The sequence below is a fragment of the Egretta garzetta genome, unplaced genomic scaffold (genome assembly GCF_000687185.1).
Source record: "Egretta garzetta isolate BGI_Z169 unplaced genomic scaffold, ASM68718v1 scaffold72, whole genome shotgun sequence".
NCBI lineage: Eukaryota > Metazoa > Chordata > Aves > Pelecaniformes > Ardeidae > Egretta > Egretta garzetta.
In genome coordinates this window covers 557,306-573,363 of record NW_009259032.1, presented here as the reverse complement: position 1 = coordinate 573,363, position 16,058 = coordinate 557,306, and the positions used below count along the sequence as shown (strand labels likewise).

At 41.7% G+C, this 16,058-nt stretch overlaps 1 protein-coding gene across 1 annotated transcript in view; it reads right to left on the bottom strand.

Moving 5' to 3' along the window:
- PPP3CA (protein phosphatase 3 catalytic subunit alpha) overlaps positions 1-16,058 on the bottom strand; it is a 126,111-nt gene that overhangs the window by 30,443 nt on the left and 79,610 nt on the right. The window contains exons 6-8 of the mRNA XM_035890346.1: positions 14,939-15,078; positions 5,182-5,259; positions 3,228-3,322 (exon numbers count right to left, since the gene is read on the bottom strand). Of these exons, the coding sequence (XP_035746239.1) occupies positions 3,228-3,322; positions 5,182-5,259; positions 14,939-15,078 (313 nt within the window). The remainder of the gene's footprint in view (positions 1-3,227; positions 3,323-5,181; positions 5,260-14,938; positions 15,079-16,058) is intronic.

Sequence of the window (16,058 nt, the reverse complement as noted above, 5' to 3'; positions counted from 1 at the left end):
TTCAGAAAGCTATGAAGACACTGAACAGAAGCTCAGAAGTTGCCAAAAAGTGTATGTATAAATTCCTCCCCTTTGCCAATGCTCTCCATTATAATGAATATGGAAGGCATTAATAACAATAATGAAGAAGGATAGTCTTGGAAAGAGGAGGGACACTAGGCTCCCTGTATCTTGGCAGTTTCTAAGTCTCTGAATCACCCCCCGAAAGTGCCTCTCTCTCTCTGTCTGCATTTACTGCACAGGGAACCCCTGACAGGAGCCTCCTAATTGAAAAACCTAACTTTGGCCCCTGAAGTTGTGCATGTGTGTGGGCTGGGGTTGCGACAGGACCAGCAGCCACACGACGGATGAATTACACACACAGCCTTCACGAGGCGATGGCCAGTAACCAAAAGGATACAAAAAACTCCCTTTGGTGCCAGAATCCAGCGGAGCAAAGCCAAAAGAGATTCCCGTGGTGGGAGACAGCCCATGCAGAGGGTCCACAGCAGCATTATTAACAGCAGATATGCTGAATATGGTCTTGTTTGGGTAGCTTATCTTCAGCTACTCCTGCCAAACCTCCTTTTGCTCTGGGAATGTTGCCTCCCCCACTGCTCTTTGAGGACATATCAGATCCCAGAGGCTGCTCTCCAGCAGGGACTAAATAAGCCCTTGGATAAAGTTGACAACCAAGCCCACTCCTTCTGAAGTGCTTTGAAGAAGTACAAGAAAGTACATCTGCCTTAACGGGTATGAGAACTATCAACCTGGGGTAGAAAATGAGCATTCCTAGCCCCTCACAGCTTTTTAAAACAACTTTATTTATCTTCAAGAACACTGCATTTAAAAATGACACCCATTCACGTCAGTGGGAGATGGAGCCTCTCAGGAATTTACTTAGGGTGACTTTATTAGCTAAGTGACAACCAGAAGCATACTAAGAATGCATACTAGAAAGGACAGCACTTACTAGTAGGAGAGTAACTCCTTTTCTAAGGACTGACAGTGACCAAAACCCCAAATGACTTGCAAAATCAATCAGGTTCTGCACCAGTGCATGATGAGTCAGCTAGAGCAACTGTCCTGTAACACCTCTGGATGAAAAGCCTTCCTTCGCCTCCTGAAATCAAGTCAGTCAGAAGCTCTGTGTTCTTAGTTAATTCATCTGCTGTAAATCAAGGAAGCCAACAAGTAGCCACGTTTTGGAGTGATTGAGGATGATGGTGTTTTTCTTTCTTGAAGAGATGAGGAAGCAAGCACCCAAATGCTACCCAGATGAAGATGCATGAGCAATGCAGCATGAAAATCTATGCATGATGTACTTTAAATGCCAAGAGCCAGTTCAATCAGCCACATGAAATAATGCTTCAAAACTTCTAGTGAGAGAAAAGGAGGCAGTTAAACCCAACAGAAATTCATTACAAAGCTGCTAAAGGTCAGCCTCTAAATTTACAACAAGTCATACATTCGAGAGGCACACCAGTGCCGATCTCCCACTCCTGCTGATTTGCCTGAGCTCACTCGGAGCAGGTATCACCAGCAGCACACCCAAAATTCAGCTGTGATGGCAGATAGCCAGCACCTCTCAGCAGATGCCCTGCAGCCTTTCACCAGAAAAGGCTTTTCCACTGGTTTTAAGACCTGCCTGCCACAGAGGAGCGCCCTGGAACAAGGGAAATGACCCCCTCCTCCGAAACTGAGATAACAGAGAGGCACTTCTCTTCACCACCCCGACCTCTGTGGTTCCAAATTCAAGGTTTTGACTATCACAAATCTTTGCTTTACATTTAACGTTGGCCTTCGTGACAAAAATCTCACATTGTTCCCCCCTTGCCTTCACGTGCACAGAACCGCCTCCATGCATCAAGAAACAAAAGGTGAACACTTTCTGTCACCTTCCCTGTACAGACCCATCAGCCGTCTGCCTTCTACCCCAAGCAGCCAACCCAGAGAGCAAACACACTTTTCCACCAACAGCAATGATGCCACCAAGAAAATTAGTGCATTCCTTGTTTCCTCCTGTGCTTTTTAGGTTACTAGCAGAGTCCCTATATTATTTACTTCTACAAAAGTAGCTACTGACAGCTCTGCTTGCATGGTTTTTTTGCAGAATGCTTTTATTAATTTTCCCACAAGTTAACACGCATATTAAGAATGCCAAAGTGTACAAACCCCATTATCTAACAGTGGAGTGTTTCCTTCCCTTGCATACAGTTAACAGCGTAACAGCTTTTAGATTATAAGTTTTGTAATTTAAAATGATGCCTGAAGAAGCTTTCTTTTGCAAGTTTAAAAAAAAATACTTAAAAATTGCTTACTTCCTCTGCAGGCAAGCATGCAAATTAAAAATGTCTTTTCTCAAGAAAAACTGATGTCTTTGCAATGGAGCTACTTTCAAGAATATCATTGAGACAAAAAATATTTTGTTTTGCTCACAGAAGAACATAAATAACTTTAGCTTTCCTTGGAATACAAGAAAGTAAACACTACTGCCCATTTCAAGATACAGGAGGACAGGTTTATTAGAATGCTTTATTTTTAGAAACATGATTTTTTTTTTCCAGTTCATGAGAGGAGATTTCAGGGAATGCAATAAACTAATAAACTCGGAGAAACTGCAAACACTTGTATTCAGTGGAGTCTTTATAGAGCGACCAGTGACTGCTTATTTGTGCACTAACCATCTTTTTTGGCTAATGATATTTCATTTCCTAGCTAATAGTTTTCAAGTGATTAAAAACCCCAAAACACAAAGGAACTCAGACAGTATCTATCCCATGCTTTATCCACTGATGATCTGTCAAAGTTTGTTAGCTGGCTAGAGGGCTGCATATAGGAACCCCATTAATTTTATTGGAAAGGAGCAAAGGGACAAATAATTAATTATAAGGAACACTGGGCTCTGAACACCTCACCCACAGCATTTCTTAATATACTTCTCTTAGTTAATAGAGCTGTTTTCAGTTTTGCTTCCTGTGTAACATTTACTTAATAACTTGCAGTCAAAATACAGAAATATCCTAAGGCATATTAGAATCTACAGTTATGTTCAGAGGCATACATCTGCTGGTGATAAATTTAATTAGATTTGGATTATGTAATAAATGGAACGGGCATGAACTAATAAATAGAGGAAGAAAGTGGGCAAGAACTGCTAAATAAAGGAGTGAAAAGAAAGCCAACGTAATATATTTGAGTAAAGAGAAGTACAGTCTATTGTATATTAACAGGGATTACATTCTTACCTTTGTTATTGTATACATCTAGATAGTTCGGTGCTGAAAAAATTGTGATTAGTGAAGGGAAGCCTGTTGTTTGGCTTTTCCTGTACATACGATACCTAAAAGGAAAAAGAAGTTACTAATTATTGCCTGATGTTGTACACGTGTATTTGTCACTGACCAAATATAGTGCAAAACCCCCTAGTTCATTACTGCACCAGCTGTTAACAAATGCCAAGACAGAAAAACATGCATATATACTTTTTAAAGCCATGGGAAAAAAAGATTTCCTGTAGGCTTATTCATTATACCCATTTGGGATGGCCAGGGATGCACACCATGCTCAAAAGCTGTATCTCCACCTGAAATGTAGTGAGCCAGAGGCGGTTTTTGTCATGAATTGGCTCAGTGCTGGTCCCTGGGGCCAGGTGGCCTCTATGCATGCGCACCCCAGGACGTTCCCCAACTTCCCCTCCGTGGGACTGCGGGTGAAGGCAAGCACCAGCACGTGCCTTGGAGACGCAGGGCGCTGCCTTCAGGAGAGAAGTGCACGTCCTCCATGACCCTCCAGCTGCCTGCCCTCTCCGGGCACGCAAGTGATGGCAAGGCCAGAAGAGGTGGAAAGTATGAGGAGGAGGGGAAACAGGGGGTCCAATATTTCTTTCAGTGCTGTGTCTAACCTCGTCCAGTCTATTAGCCAGTTTATTAATGTTTGCATGTTTTCATTACCTAACCTTGCTGCCTTATGAAAAATAAAGGACTTATTGGACCAACATATAATCAATCAAGTGTTAAATCTGCAAGAAATTGGAAGCAAACCAACCAAACAGTACTTTTGTCTTACTAAGACACAAGTAACACCAAATACTGTTATTCACTCTTCGGCTACAACAAACTGAAGAATTTGGCAAACATCCACAATAGCTGCACTGAAATCTTTGTACAGTTTCAAATGCAATCCCTTCTACAAAATTTGATTTTTCACCCTTTATTGGAAAGCAATACAATAAAAATGAAATTTCATTACCCTCAGGTATTTCGTGCCAGTTATTTTTGGCAGAGTAATAGCTTGCTTTTAATTGCATTGAAGTTTTTAAGTATGTGATAATTCAAACATTCAGAATAGCTTTTTATATGCATAGTGAATATCGACCTCATTTCTACAATCTCGCTAATTTATCTTTTATTACTATTCAGGTTGGGTAAAGTTTCTACCTCCAAATAAACACATTAATAATTTATGCAAGATATGCAAAGCTATTTATTCAGATACCAGTCCTTCATTAAAATCTCACAACTATAGTAAATTTCAATAATAGGTCATTTTAAATAATTTTTTCAAGTGGCATAAAAAAAATCTTTACACTGGCAATAGTTTCATAAGGGAACCATCAACACCACTGGGTGCTTGACCTAGGTTGTTTCTGTACAGAGTGTCTTAATAAACTCCTTAAATTCATTAAAGATACTCCTGCATAAAATCGTTTTTGGTTATTGAGTTCCACAAGTTTATTTTCTTGATAAAGCGTAAAGAGGCCCAGAAGTTTCATGTAGGTATGAAAGACTTAAGAGATGACAGTTCTTCATGAGCCCAATCGCTTCCCAGGCATCGCATCAATCAGCATATCAGAAGTCACAGGCACATTTAGAAAACATCTTTTTCTGAGCTGAATTTGTTTTTCTTCCCAAGTTTGGCATCCAAATAACTTTTGGTCATTTTATGCCACTTAAAATCACTAAGGCTAAGTAAGTGGGATACGTGAGGATTCATTAAGTCCTGTAACTCAGTAACAATCATGTAAAAGACATTCTAATGCTAGTGTATGGGTTTTCAGCATTAATAAAAAGTGAGAGCTGTTGCAATCTAATTTTAAGTTTTCCTGTTCATTCTCATTCTGTTGCTTATTCTTTCCTTGTTCCGCTTGACAACGGTAAGCCATTAATTCATTATTAGTGCCCCCTCTCCACACATACTTACCCAGCATCCTGGGCTTCATGAGCTCGGAGTATAGATAACAAGTTATTGTGCTGTAGGAATTCACATACAGCAGGGTAACTGTTGGAAGGAAACAATAGCACCTGTTAGGGCATTATCAGAAGCAGTACATTTAGCTCTAGCTTTCAAAAAAAATGTTTCATCCAGCATGCATCGTTCATGGAATCAGCCCCTGCTCTGCAGACAGATTTCAGTAGAGGCAACGCTAGAAGCAGCGCCTTTTTTTTTCCCTGCCGTACAACTGCGTGGAGAGGAACGCTGGAAAGTTGCAACAATCACCTTATTGCTTGTCAGAAAGAAAGTAATTGCTTTTATTATACTTTTAAGTTTCAGTGTATTCAGAAAAAGAAAAAAATTATATAATGCTTGCTAGCAATGGAAAACCTCCTCACCCACTAACTACAGCAAGCACAGGCTGCTTATGGACAGCAGGTGATAGGCAGGTGTGCGGAAAGAGAAGGAGAAAGATAGAAAGAACAGCAAATCGATCTCCAAACTGACGATGTTTGATCTTCTGAACTTGGTAAACAAGAATTAGCCTTCCCCTTGGCAGCTTAAAATGTAAATTCTGTAACTTCTGAAACCCCCAAAGTGTGCCCACCGAATATGTATTTTCCAGACATGTTCTGCTCTATAAGTGAAAACAAAATCATTGGGTGAAAATGGTGAGAATTTCTCTATCATATTTTTCACTGCACGTGGACAGCGTTGCTTTCAAGGAGAATGGAGGAGCAGTTTCTTACAACCTTGGCACCCTGAAACCTGTTCTTTACTGTTTAAGACACTGAACATGTATGAAACACACAGGCAAGAAAAACAAAACATAGCATAACCTGTATGCAGTTTTGACAGCACCAGTAGGAAATATTGATAGAAAAAAGCTATTTAAAATTACACTTAGATAAATGATACAAAACTTAAAATGACTCAATTTTGCTGCTTTCAGAAGTAAGTTTAGGTTTTTCTGTAATGACTGTTTGCTTCTTGCTTTTAAGCCGCTGATGACTCTCCATGCCTGTATTCAAGGATAACAAGCATGATGGCCGTCTATCACTTCAAGACAGGAAGCAAAACCTCTCATCTCCTGTTGTTACAATTTAATACAGAACCCAAGAAAGCCAAAGCTTCCCAGCTTCCCCTGCCAAAAGCCAACTGTAGCACGAGCTAAACAGGACAAAGAATGTGCATGGGAAAGGGTAAAGGAGAAGTGGAGCTGGAATAAAAATGACTTCACATGTGGCAAAACCTTACCGTGCCCCTTAAAAACATCTAAGGGGCCGGAAAGAGTCTTTATTCAGATGGCACCTAGCGCTCTGCCTTTTTCTCCCTCTTCGGGCCAGTCCTATACAATTTGTTTTGCCTTACCCAAATTTATTTCCCACCCTTGAAACCAAGCAATCATTCAGCTGACTGCTTTATGTTTTATGACCTGTCAGCATGGTGGGAAGCGGGCACCCCTGCAAGGTAGCAGGCGGCCTCATCTACATCCCTGCAGCCCAGCGACCCTATGTCTGAAAGGCACTTCTGAATTTAATGGTCCTCACTGCCAAGGATGCAGCATGGCTCCATTCTTGCTAGCAGCTTAAACAAGTTGCATTTAGAACACTAAACCTGAGCAGAAACCAAACGTTGCCACCTCCTGTCACTATCTGAATTTACTTCCAGTACTAGAAGTTGCTGGCCAGGCACAGAAGTTTGAGCTGCTACTCTCTTGTGCCCTCTCCATCTGACTGAGCCTGACCAGCTCCAAGTGCCGTAGCTCCAAAGCTGACATGGTGGAAAGGCAGGTCTGGCACGGGTGGAGAAGTGGGCTGCCTCCTGAATACAGCCTGCCCCAGAGCAACATCTGACCTGAGACTGGGACCGGGAGACAGATTTTCCTGGATTTGAGGCCCAGGACATGAAGATGTTGTAATTCCCTCTTCTCATTGCTGGGCAAGTTGGAGAGCAACAGTCAAAACTGTTGCACTGGTTGTTATATGGGCAGCAGATCGGGCTGCTTCACTCAGCTCCAGTATCTCTCCTGGTGTGACGGGATTTTCTTCTTCAGTCTGCAGAGCAGTGAAGTGGTTCTGCAAGGGCACCTCAGGCTTCGGGGGAAGTCTCTTCCTCCTGCTGGTCCTTGCCATTGCAACCATCCATTCTTCTGCATTATTGGCCCCCCTCCCTTCTGTGTGTGCCAGTGGGTGAGTTTTTGGCTGTTTGGCTACAGGTCCACTGCAGACTGTGCTTGGAACCAGCTATCTAACTCCTTCTCAGCCTCCTTGATGTTATGCAGCCTTCTCACCACCTCCTGCAGCTCAGCCGCCTGCTGCAGCAGGTCCTCTGCCTGGGCACACCTTTTGCAGGCAGGTCTGCTGCCTTGCCCCTGCCCTAGGAGAAAGGTCTGGGCGCTTCCCTGCAGCCTGATGTCTGCACTGCAGCCTCTCCCTTCAGCAGCTCCGTCTGGGTGGAGGCATCAGCCACCGCTGGGGTAGATGGTGCAAGACCCCCCCCCAGCCGGAGCTGCAGCCCTTGCTCTCAGACGAGTGCCCACCTTGAGGGTCAGGCAGAATGCGTGCCCTTGACCTGGGGCAGAATGGTGCCCGGTTGCTGGATTATGTGTACTTCAAGCCTCCCGCTTGGCCAGTGGAACGTCCCTCCTTCGAAGAGGCGCCCTCCTGCGCAAACTGCCGTGCCCATGCTCTATTTGCCTGCCCTGTTGGCAGCGCTCCTGGCTGCAGCGCTTCCCAGGACCGCCTTTTGGGGGAGCGGGGTTGAGAGCGGCTGGCTCCTGGCCGGTCTCTGCGCTCCCCTGGGGCTTCCCTGGCTCAGGAACCTCCCGCCATGCACCACAAGCCCCCGCTCCGCTGCAGAAGGCGCCTGCACTGGAGCTGATCGCCTCTGCGGGCGACTAATTTGCATACACTTCTTTTCATAATTAATTGTGACTAAATGTAGACTTATGGTACATTTTGTTTAGAAATTTTTACATTAACTTCTGAAAACTGGGGTCTATAATGAGAAATCTGATAGACAGTTGATTATGTTCATTATCAGTACAGCTGCTCAAAATGTCTAGCCTATTACTTTTTTTTCCCCATAGTTATTCTTTTCATCCAGTGTTAAGTACTGCTTTTAAAGAAGATATAATGAAGTGGTAAAAAACGCTCCTAAATAGACACGATAGGTTCTTCTTTCCATTTCAAAGTACAATTTTTTTAATTTTTTTTTTATTCCATAATTATCTTATTCTTCATAAATCCATGGAAAATAGACTTCTAGTAGAAGAATGTGTCTGATTCTACAGGGCCCATACCTAGAAAGGCAGAGAGGCCACATAGTGCTCCACACAAATACACACACACACAAAAATAATCTGGCTGCTGTCTTTCTTCTAAGTGATCAGCATGGTATCTGTAATGAGCAAGCACTCATATTACCCAGACCACTACAACCCATGACCAGACCATCTGGATATTTTACTTTGAAAAAGGCAAAGCAACTCTCAGACATTTTCTTCAGCTACTTGAAGCAGGGGCTGGGGAAAAGCAAAGTTTTCACAATATACAGCTATTACATATGCTATACCAGTTGTGACAATAAATACAGGGCTTTAATTTCCAGCACTTTCTTAATATCAGTTTGCTCCTGCCCAAATGCAGTTTCATATTAAATGATCTCCCTCAACACAAAAATAGATGCCCTCCAGGTAAACAGTAGGAAGTCCAGCAAAATGCCAATAAAACAGAGATTATGGCAAAAGTTATCAGAAACAAGCTCTTGCAGAAAAGACTTTTGCTAGGAATATTTTTTTCTAATCTTTCTAATGAAAATTAGCATCTTATAATCAAATTCCCTACTATTTTTTCTGATCGCTGCCCTTCCACAAACATTCTCCTCCTTGCCCTGCTTTGCAGAGCCCAGACTGTAATTCAGATGAGCCAGAAATACAGCAGTTGGCCAAGAGGGAAAACAAACAAACAGAACCCCCGCACGCAACAGGCTCTTCCAGAACGACCCAGCCTTCTGCCTGTGATCCATGTGTCATGCTGAATCATGGAAGAACAGTGACTCACAGAGAAAACAAAATACCCCACCGCTAAGCTAGAGAGATGTTATTCTCCATGGAGTATGTGACTGTGATATTCCCTACTTCGTCATCCTTTTTTCATCAAAATGCCTCATGCATAGTTTACCGGTTCTAAAGTTGCTTTTGCGTGATCACTGATTACTTCTACGCAGTTCTGATAGAGAAGCAATACTTTGCTAACATGAACGAAAATGGCAGATGCTTTCAAATTGCTCTTCCACCAATAGCTGGAAAAACTGGATAGATTTAATCTGATTTTTTTTTTCATATCCTTCATCATACCACTAAAGCAGAGGTGCAAACATTTCTTTAGAAAGAGGACATTCAAATTTAGCTCAACAGCTTCTCTGAGATTGCATGCACATATAACCATTGACCTCACGCTTCAGTCTCCAAAGGCAAAGGCTTGTGCTGCTCTGCTGTCCTAGGCAGCTCCCAGCACATCTCTTTCCACCTGCTTTGTCTTGCCCTTAGCTGTGCTGTCTGCAGAGCCGCGCTGAGAAGCAGAGCAGGGAACTGCATGGGATTAGAACAAATAAACACAGTTGGTTTTTTTTTTTTTTGCAGAGTCATTCTTTACGGAATTGGATGTGTTCCCGGGTCTGACGGAGCACACGAGTAATTCTACCAATACAGCTGGGCAGATAATGTGAGGGCAGCAAAAAGCTTCTGGCCTGGGAGAAGGAAGAATGGAAAAGTGGGCAAAAGGATCTGTTTAAAATGCTGCTATTGCAAAAAACCATTCATAGACCTGTGCCTCACACCCTGAGGTGAAACACGCCACAGCCTTCAAAAGCTTTTAGCAGGCATTTCTCTAGTCTTTGCATGCCCACAAACCTAACACGCATGTAAAGTAAACCGCTGAAATGATGTGCTGGCAGGGCCAAAATTATTATTCTACCACAGAGCATCCATAATGCCGAATCATTTCACTGCTGTCCAAGGCTGGCTAACGAAGTTCTTTGAGGAATCTGCAATGCTGGCCACTCTTGCCACTGCTAACCGTTTCTGCCTTCAGTTTTTTGTTGCTTTTGAAAAAAGTAACAGTGTAGTCAACAGCCAAACAGCTTTATAAAGCTCAGCATTCCTTAAGAACTCGTATTAAACTCACTAGGAAAACCCAGGAGGCTGGAGCATCACGCCTGCAGAAAACTTCTGAGTTACCTGCTCTACTTCTGAGGCCACTGACTTTGGCCAGGCTCATGGCACTCTCATGCTCTTGTTAGCAGTCAGCAATTAACCAGGTTTTATATGCATAAATGATCCCAGAAAGCACGTGTTAAGCTTCCACATGTGCTTACTCCTGATAGGAAGCCCTCGATACACTTTACATAGAATAAGACGCTGCTAATTAGCTCAGTGGTGCAGCCAAACTCCCGATGCTCTTTACCAAAGCTTTGACACAAAGGAAATGACACACGCTGGGCACGGATCCAATCACAATTTTTCATGGTTAAGACTGTGCACATTCATAGTAACTTTGTCCCAATGCAATGAAAGAACGTTTTAATTCTTCATCCACCCAGTAAATCTTATGGGAATGATGAAGTTCCCCATCCTAGTGTGGCTTAGAAAGGAGAGAGTTTTCTCCATGCCTCAACAATTGCCTAAACCCACTTAGTGGCTGTCTCTCCCTAAGTTAATATTATTTTCAGAGAGAAAAAAAGTCCAGCTAACTTCTTCAAGCTTTCTGATCATGGAAGGAAGCCATTCTCAAGACGATAAGTAGCAGTATATCTTGCCAAGCCAGATACCTTTCTTATAGAAATGCTCGAGATTTACTGTACCACCAGTCCATGAAATAAGTGCAATGGGTCACTGGCAAGATTGGTACAATCAGCTAAGTGCAAATAAATATTCACTAAATAAATTCAAGGCAAAACTAGATAATTTGACAAACAAAGAGGAAAACTTTTTTACCAGCTGGATCAGCTGAAAAATTGGGTGGGAAGGAAGGGGGAAATATCACTTGGAGACAAATTAATTTCCCCTTGTTCATGATGTTCCCTGAATAGAACATTATTTTGGGTAAGGGTGAAAGAAAGCCTTCACTTCACTAATTTAATTGTTTAAAAACCAATTTACATGACTAGTGCAATTGTTTAAAAAACAATTTACACAACTAGCACTCCATTAATTATTTGTACCTTTTTATGAAACTGCATCAAACATGACCACGACTGCAAAGGACATACAACCTTAAATTTCAGAAAGGGGAAATGAAATCTCCTCACTTCTGTTCTTTGTTCACTTTAAGGTACAGAGAACTTAATAGATTTCCAAGATTTACTTAAATTTCACAGTCACTTTTCACTGTGGCGTCGTGCCATTGCTATTTCCAAGGATCCATAACTTTTGACAATCCACACTGTGAAATGCTGCTGGATGCAAAAGGCGTGCATTAAGTGTTGACTCTTAGCACCCTTGAAAATTAAGCTGACTGTTCTTTACATCTCTAAATGACAGGTTAGGGCCTGTGGTTTCAAGATCTGACATTTTACAGTGCTAGCCGTAACAGTTTCAAGAACTCTTACACAAAAGGAAATTTCTTGAAGAAAAACTGAATCAGTTTGAAATCCAATAGGCTGTACGTGAGCCATCACCTAAGAAATGCAGTGAGAAGCTTGTCAGACTACCGTAAGCTACAGTCTTTATACTTTCTTGCATGTATTTACCTCATATGAATGGCTCGATGTTTCACAAGTAATTTTTGGCTGAATGGAGATGATTTCATGTACTACTGAGCTGGAAAGATTCGTTAACATGTTGCATGCACACAGTTAGAAAGCCACATTACTGTTACTTTCCTCATAGAGTTTTGTTACAGGAAATAACTTTGAATCAGAGAAAAGTCACTTGAAACTTGCCATCCTAATGAAAATGAAAGTTATTTATTACTGTTATTTCCTGCAATTGATTAAGAGATCTTAATCATCTAGAAATCATTCCCCTGGCTCACGTGCATGCCTGAAATCTTCCTGACCTTCCTTCAAAATGCCCATTGCTATCTTTTAACTTTCCTTTCTGGAAATGACTGAAGAAAAGCTGAAGTTTGATTCACTGAAGAATAAACAAAGTCCATCCTGTCAACAGACATTCTTGAAGGAGGACTGCATGATTCAGTCCTTCCTTCACAAGCTGAGCTGCCTGTTTAGGGAAATTTGCTCCTTTTCGCAGGAAGTACCTAGAAAAGGCAAACAAAATTAGATGTTGCACACTGATGAATACTTTTTTTTTTTTGCTAGGGATTATCATTAGGTAAGCGATTAGTGACCTTTCAGAGCAACTAAGCACTTCTTTCAAGAGAAACACTTGCCTTTACATAATCTCAGATAACGTGACTCCAAGCTGCCCATCTGCTCGTATCATTAAGCAGTTACATGTCCCTCACACATGACCTGACAATTAGGTATCTTCCAAATATTTCCTCTTTTCCTGAAATATGCACTTTTCTGAATATGAGTCAGGACACAGACTGGATCTGATACATTTTCAGGAGAAAACTGATATATATTTTAGGGAAATTTTACAGCAAGAAACAGAGCTCTGGGGAAAAAAACCCCTAAAGTCTAAAAGTTGTTCCAGTATATAAGCAGCCCTGTATCTAAGCACAAGGCATGTTTGCAAGCCTTTTCACTTTTGTAGGCAAGGTTCAGGAGGGAAAGCTGCTATTACTCACTGTTTGCAGTGAGCAGTGCCTGGGAGTCCCAGGCAGGCGCCAGCGTTCGGTGCTACTGAGAGGAAGAGGAATGATTTTAGCCCTCATTTCTGCACAGATCAATTGTTTGCAACAGTTTGACACCTCCTTTCATAATAAGACCAAACACATTTATCGAGCACCTTCCAGACGTTATCGATCCGAAGGCGGCGGTAGGACTTGCCCACAAAAGGTGCGTGCTGGCAGCCCAGGCTGCAGTGCAAACCGCTCTGTCCTCAGCCCGTCCCCATGCTGCAGCAATTAGGGCTTGAAGAAAGGACTAGGAAAACTAATTTCTAGAAGTCAAAGCATCTGTTACCTTCCTGCTAACGTTGCCAACAAGGAGGTTTGATTCTAGCGGCTCTGTCTGCTGCTTACGGGTGGAAGCCATCGACTTGCTTTCAATGTGTTACTAAACTGCTACGGGTCAGCTACTTTCAAGGTGAGATTGTCTAAGGTAACTAAAAGAGTTGGATTCCTCACTTCTGTTGAGCTTGTTGGGAAAACTTAGACTTGCATGTCACTAGCATGGGCTGAAGCAGAACCGCTCCCTCCAAAAGGCTCAACAACCTCTTAACATTTCAATAGTATCTTCAACATTTTTCCTGAATGCAAATGAATTTTTTAATTACGATTTCACTGGATACATTACTCCTTTTGCCGTTTAACCTCCTCCCCTGCCGGTTTTGTTACTCTGGTTCCTTGTAAGTTCTTCTTAACTACTGTAACAACAACAACAACAACAACGAGCCCAAATCCCTCAACCCCCCCCCACTGTCAGAGGACGGTACAATACAATCACCACCACTGTTCATGAGGTAACAGGGACCTGTCCTATGATGAAGAGAGAATGGAAGGAGTGCTTGACAGGTTCTTCATCACCAGCTCAAGCGCACCTAATGGGGTGTCTTCTGCCTGGTGTCCACAGGACTTGGTCTACAAACCAAGCCGCCTACCACTGGAAACGGAGAAAGGCAGCAGTGGGCACCCAGGCAGGAGTGGGAAAAGGGAACTGCTCGTTGCTTGCTTTGATCTCCCTGTGCTATCCTGCTATCCACTCCCAAAGAGTGGATAGCAGGACATCCCCTGGCAACCAAGAAAATCCACTCCTTTAACGTACAGGAGAGAGTCTACTGATTCTTTACACAGAGAAAGACACAAACCCTGCCCCGTGCTTAAAGGACAATTATCACTAAGCAGAAAAGAAACAGAGAAGAAAGCTTCCTTTAAATAGTCACAAACTAACCCACAGATTTGCTTTAGATGTCCTTCTATCCCCATTACTCTTAGTTTTCTTCAGGTGTATTTTCAGAGTTGTATTTTACTAACAAACATCAATAGAAAGGAATGATTTCAGAGATTAATTACAACTTGCTGTCTTTGCATTTAAGTCCATACATGTTTCTGCAAGAATGTTACGGGCACTTGTCTGCTTTTCAGCTCTTAGCAAGTCCCATTTAACCAATGCTGTTCAAATCCTGAATTTCTTGGGGAGAACTATTTCCAAACATAAACAAAAAAAGTTTGATAAAACTGAGACCAAAAAAAAAGTACCCATGTGGGGGAAATGACAGTTTTTACTTACCCTGCAGAGCAATAGGTAGCGAGTTGTCCAACTCTGGCATCTTTCAGTCAAAATTAAGTTCTAATTTTCAAACCAGAAATGTAGTTACCTATCCCTTTTTAAAAGTGACACATTCATTCCCTAACTTACAAGAACAGAAATAAGCAAAATACACAGGCTTTGGCGAATAAAATTAAGTCATTTTAGGGTTTCATTTTAGGTTTCCCAGTTTTGGGTGAAAGCAAGATACAAATAAATCAAACATTAATTTACCTGAAAACAAGGCAAGCCTGCAGAAAAAAAGGCCCAATAACCCAAGTAGTGCCTCGAACTTCAAGCAAACATTTATACTGCAAAACCAGAACAAGTTCACGTACAGAAACCCATTTGAAGTGGTAATATTCACCTGTAGAAGTACGAGCACCCCCTGACTGTGTTGTGAGTAAAGTGTTCCTGAGTCTTCTCGTTTCCGAAGTCCTCCAACGGGTCTGACCACAGGATGTCACACATAGGTCCGTATGCAGGGGGTTCCTTGAATCGATCTAACTAAGAAAAATAGGAGACAAAGAAATACTAACTTCTTTCAACCATGTATCACAGAAACACTGAAGCAAAGTTACTATTTTTCATTCCCCGGGTTGGCAAACAAAGACCCAAAGCAATCCATTTTTCAGCTTTGGCTTCCTCTCAGCTTTAAAGCAAAGGATTTTGAGTAACAGTAGAACACCCTTGCTAACACTGACAAAGAGGAGAAGGAACAGTTATGACCAAAAATTAAGAGATACAGTGGATTCCCTTTCTACATGAATTTTTGTGTGCAGTTTTTTTTCCCTTTTGCTACTGTTTTTTGCAAGCATTTCAGTGGACAAGAAGGAAGATGGTATTTCTGTATTTTGTGATTTTTCAAACATCATGGCACTTGATTTATGTGAGGCACCTCAAGAAAAAAATACAATAGTTATTTCAAAGCAAGTTCCCATTTCGCTTTAAATAATTTTCATGAACAAACGTATTTAAATACCAAGACATCTCTGCATTACAGCATCTTGCCATGACATTCTTGTTGCTCTCATAACCTTAACCCTGACTAAGCAGCTAAAAACTCCGCTTTCTGCCTGACTATTGCTATTAAAAAAGTTCAAATTATATAGAATCATTCTGCAAATAAGACAAGGTATAGCAAAATACAGAAATATAAAAATCAGTATTCCTCTGCAAGAACTCTTTAATATGAAAACACCCCTTGTTAAGATGGGTGCATCAATCAGGCTTGCAGTCCAAAACATTCTCTACTCTGAGCAGAAAGATCAAGTAACTATTTAGTAGCATATCTAACATACCTTTTTTTCCCCTAAAAAAAAATTTCAAAGACCTAGAATTGGTTTTACCTGTTTTCAACACTCAGTTTAAAAGTTCTAATAAGAGACCTCTACAATTTTACCTTTGCATCCTCATCATGAAATATTCATAGCATACCTACACTTCTAACTTATTTCAGCCCTCTACCAATTACTGCTTTGTAACTA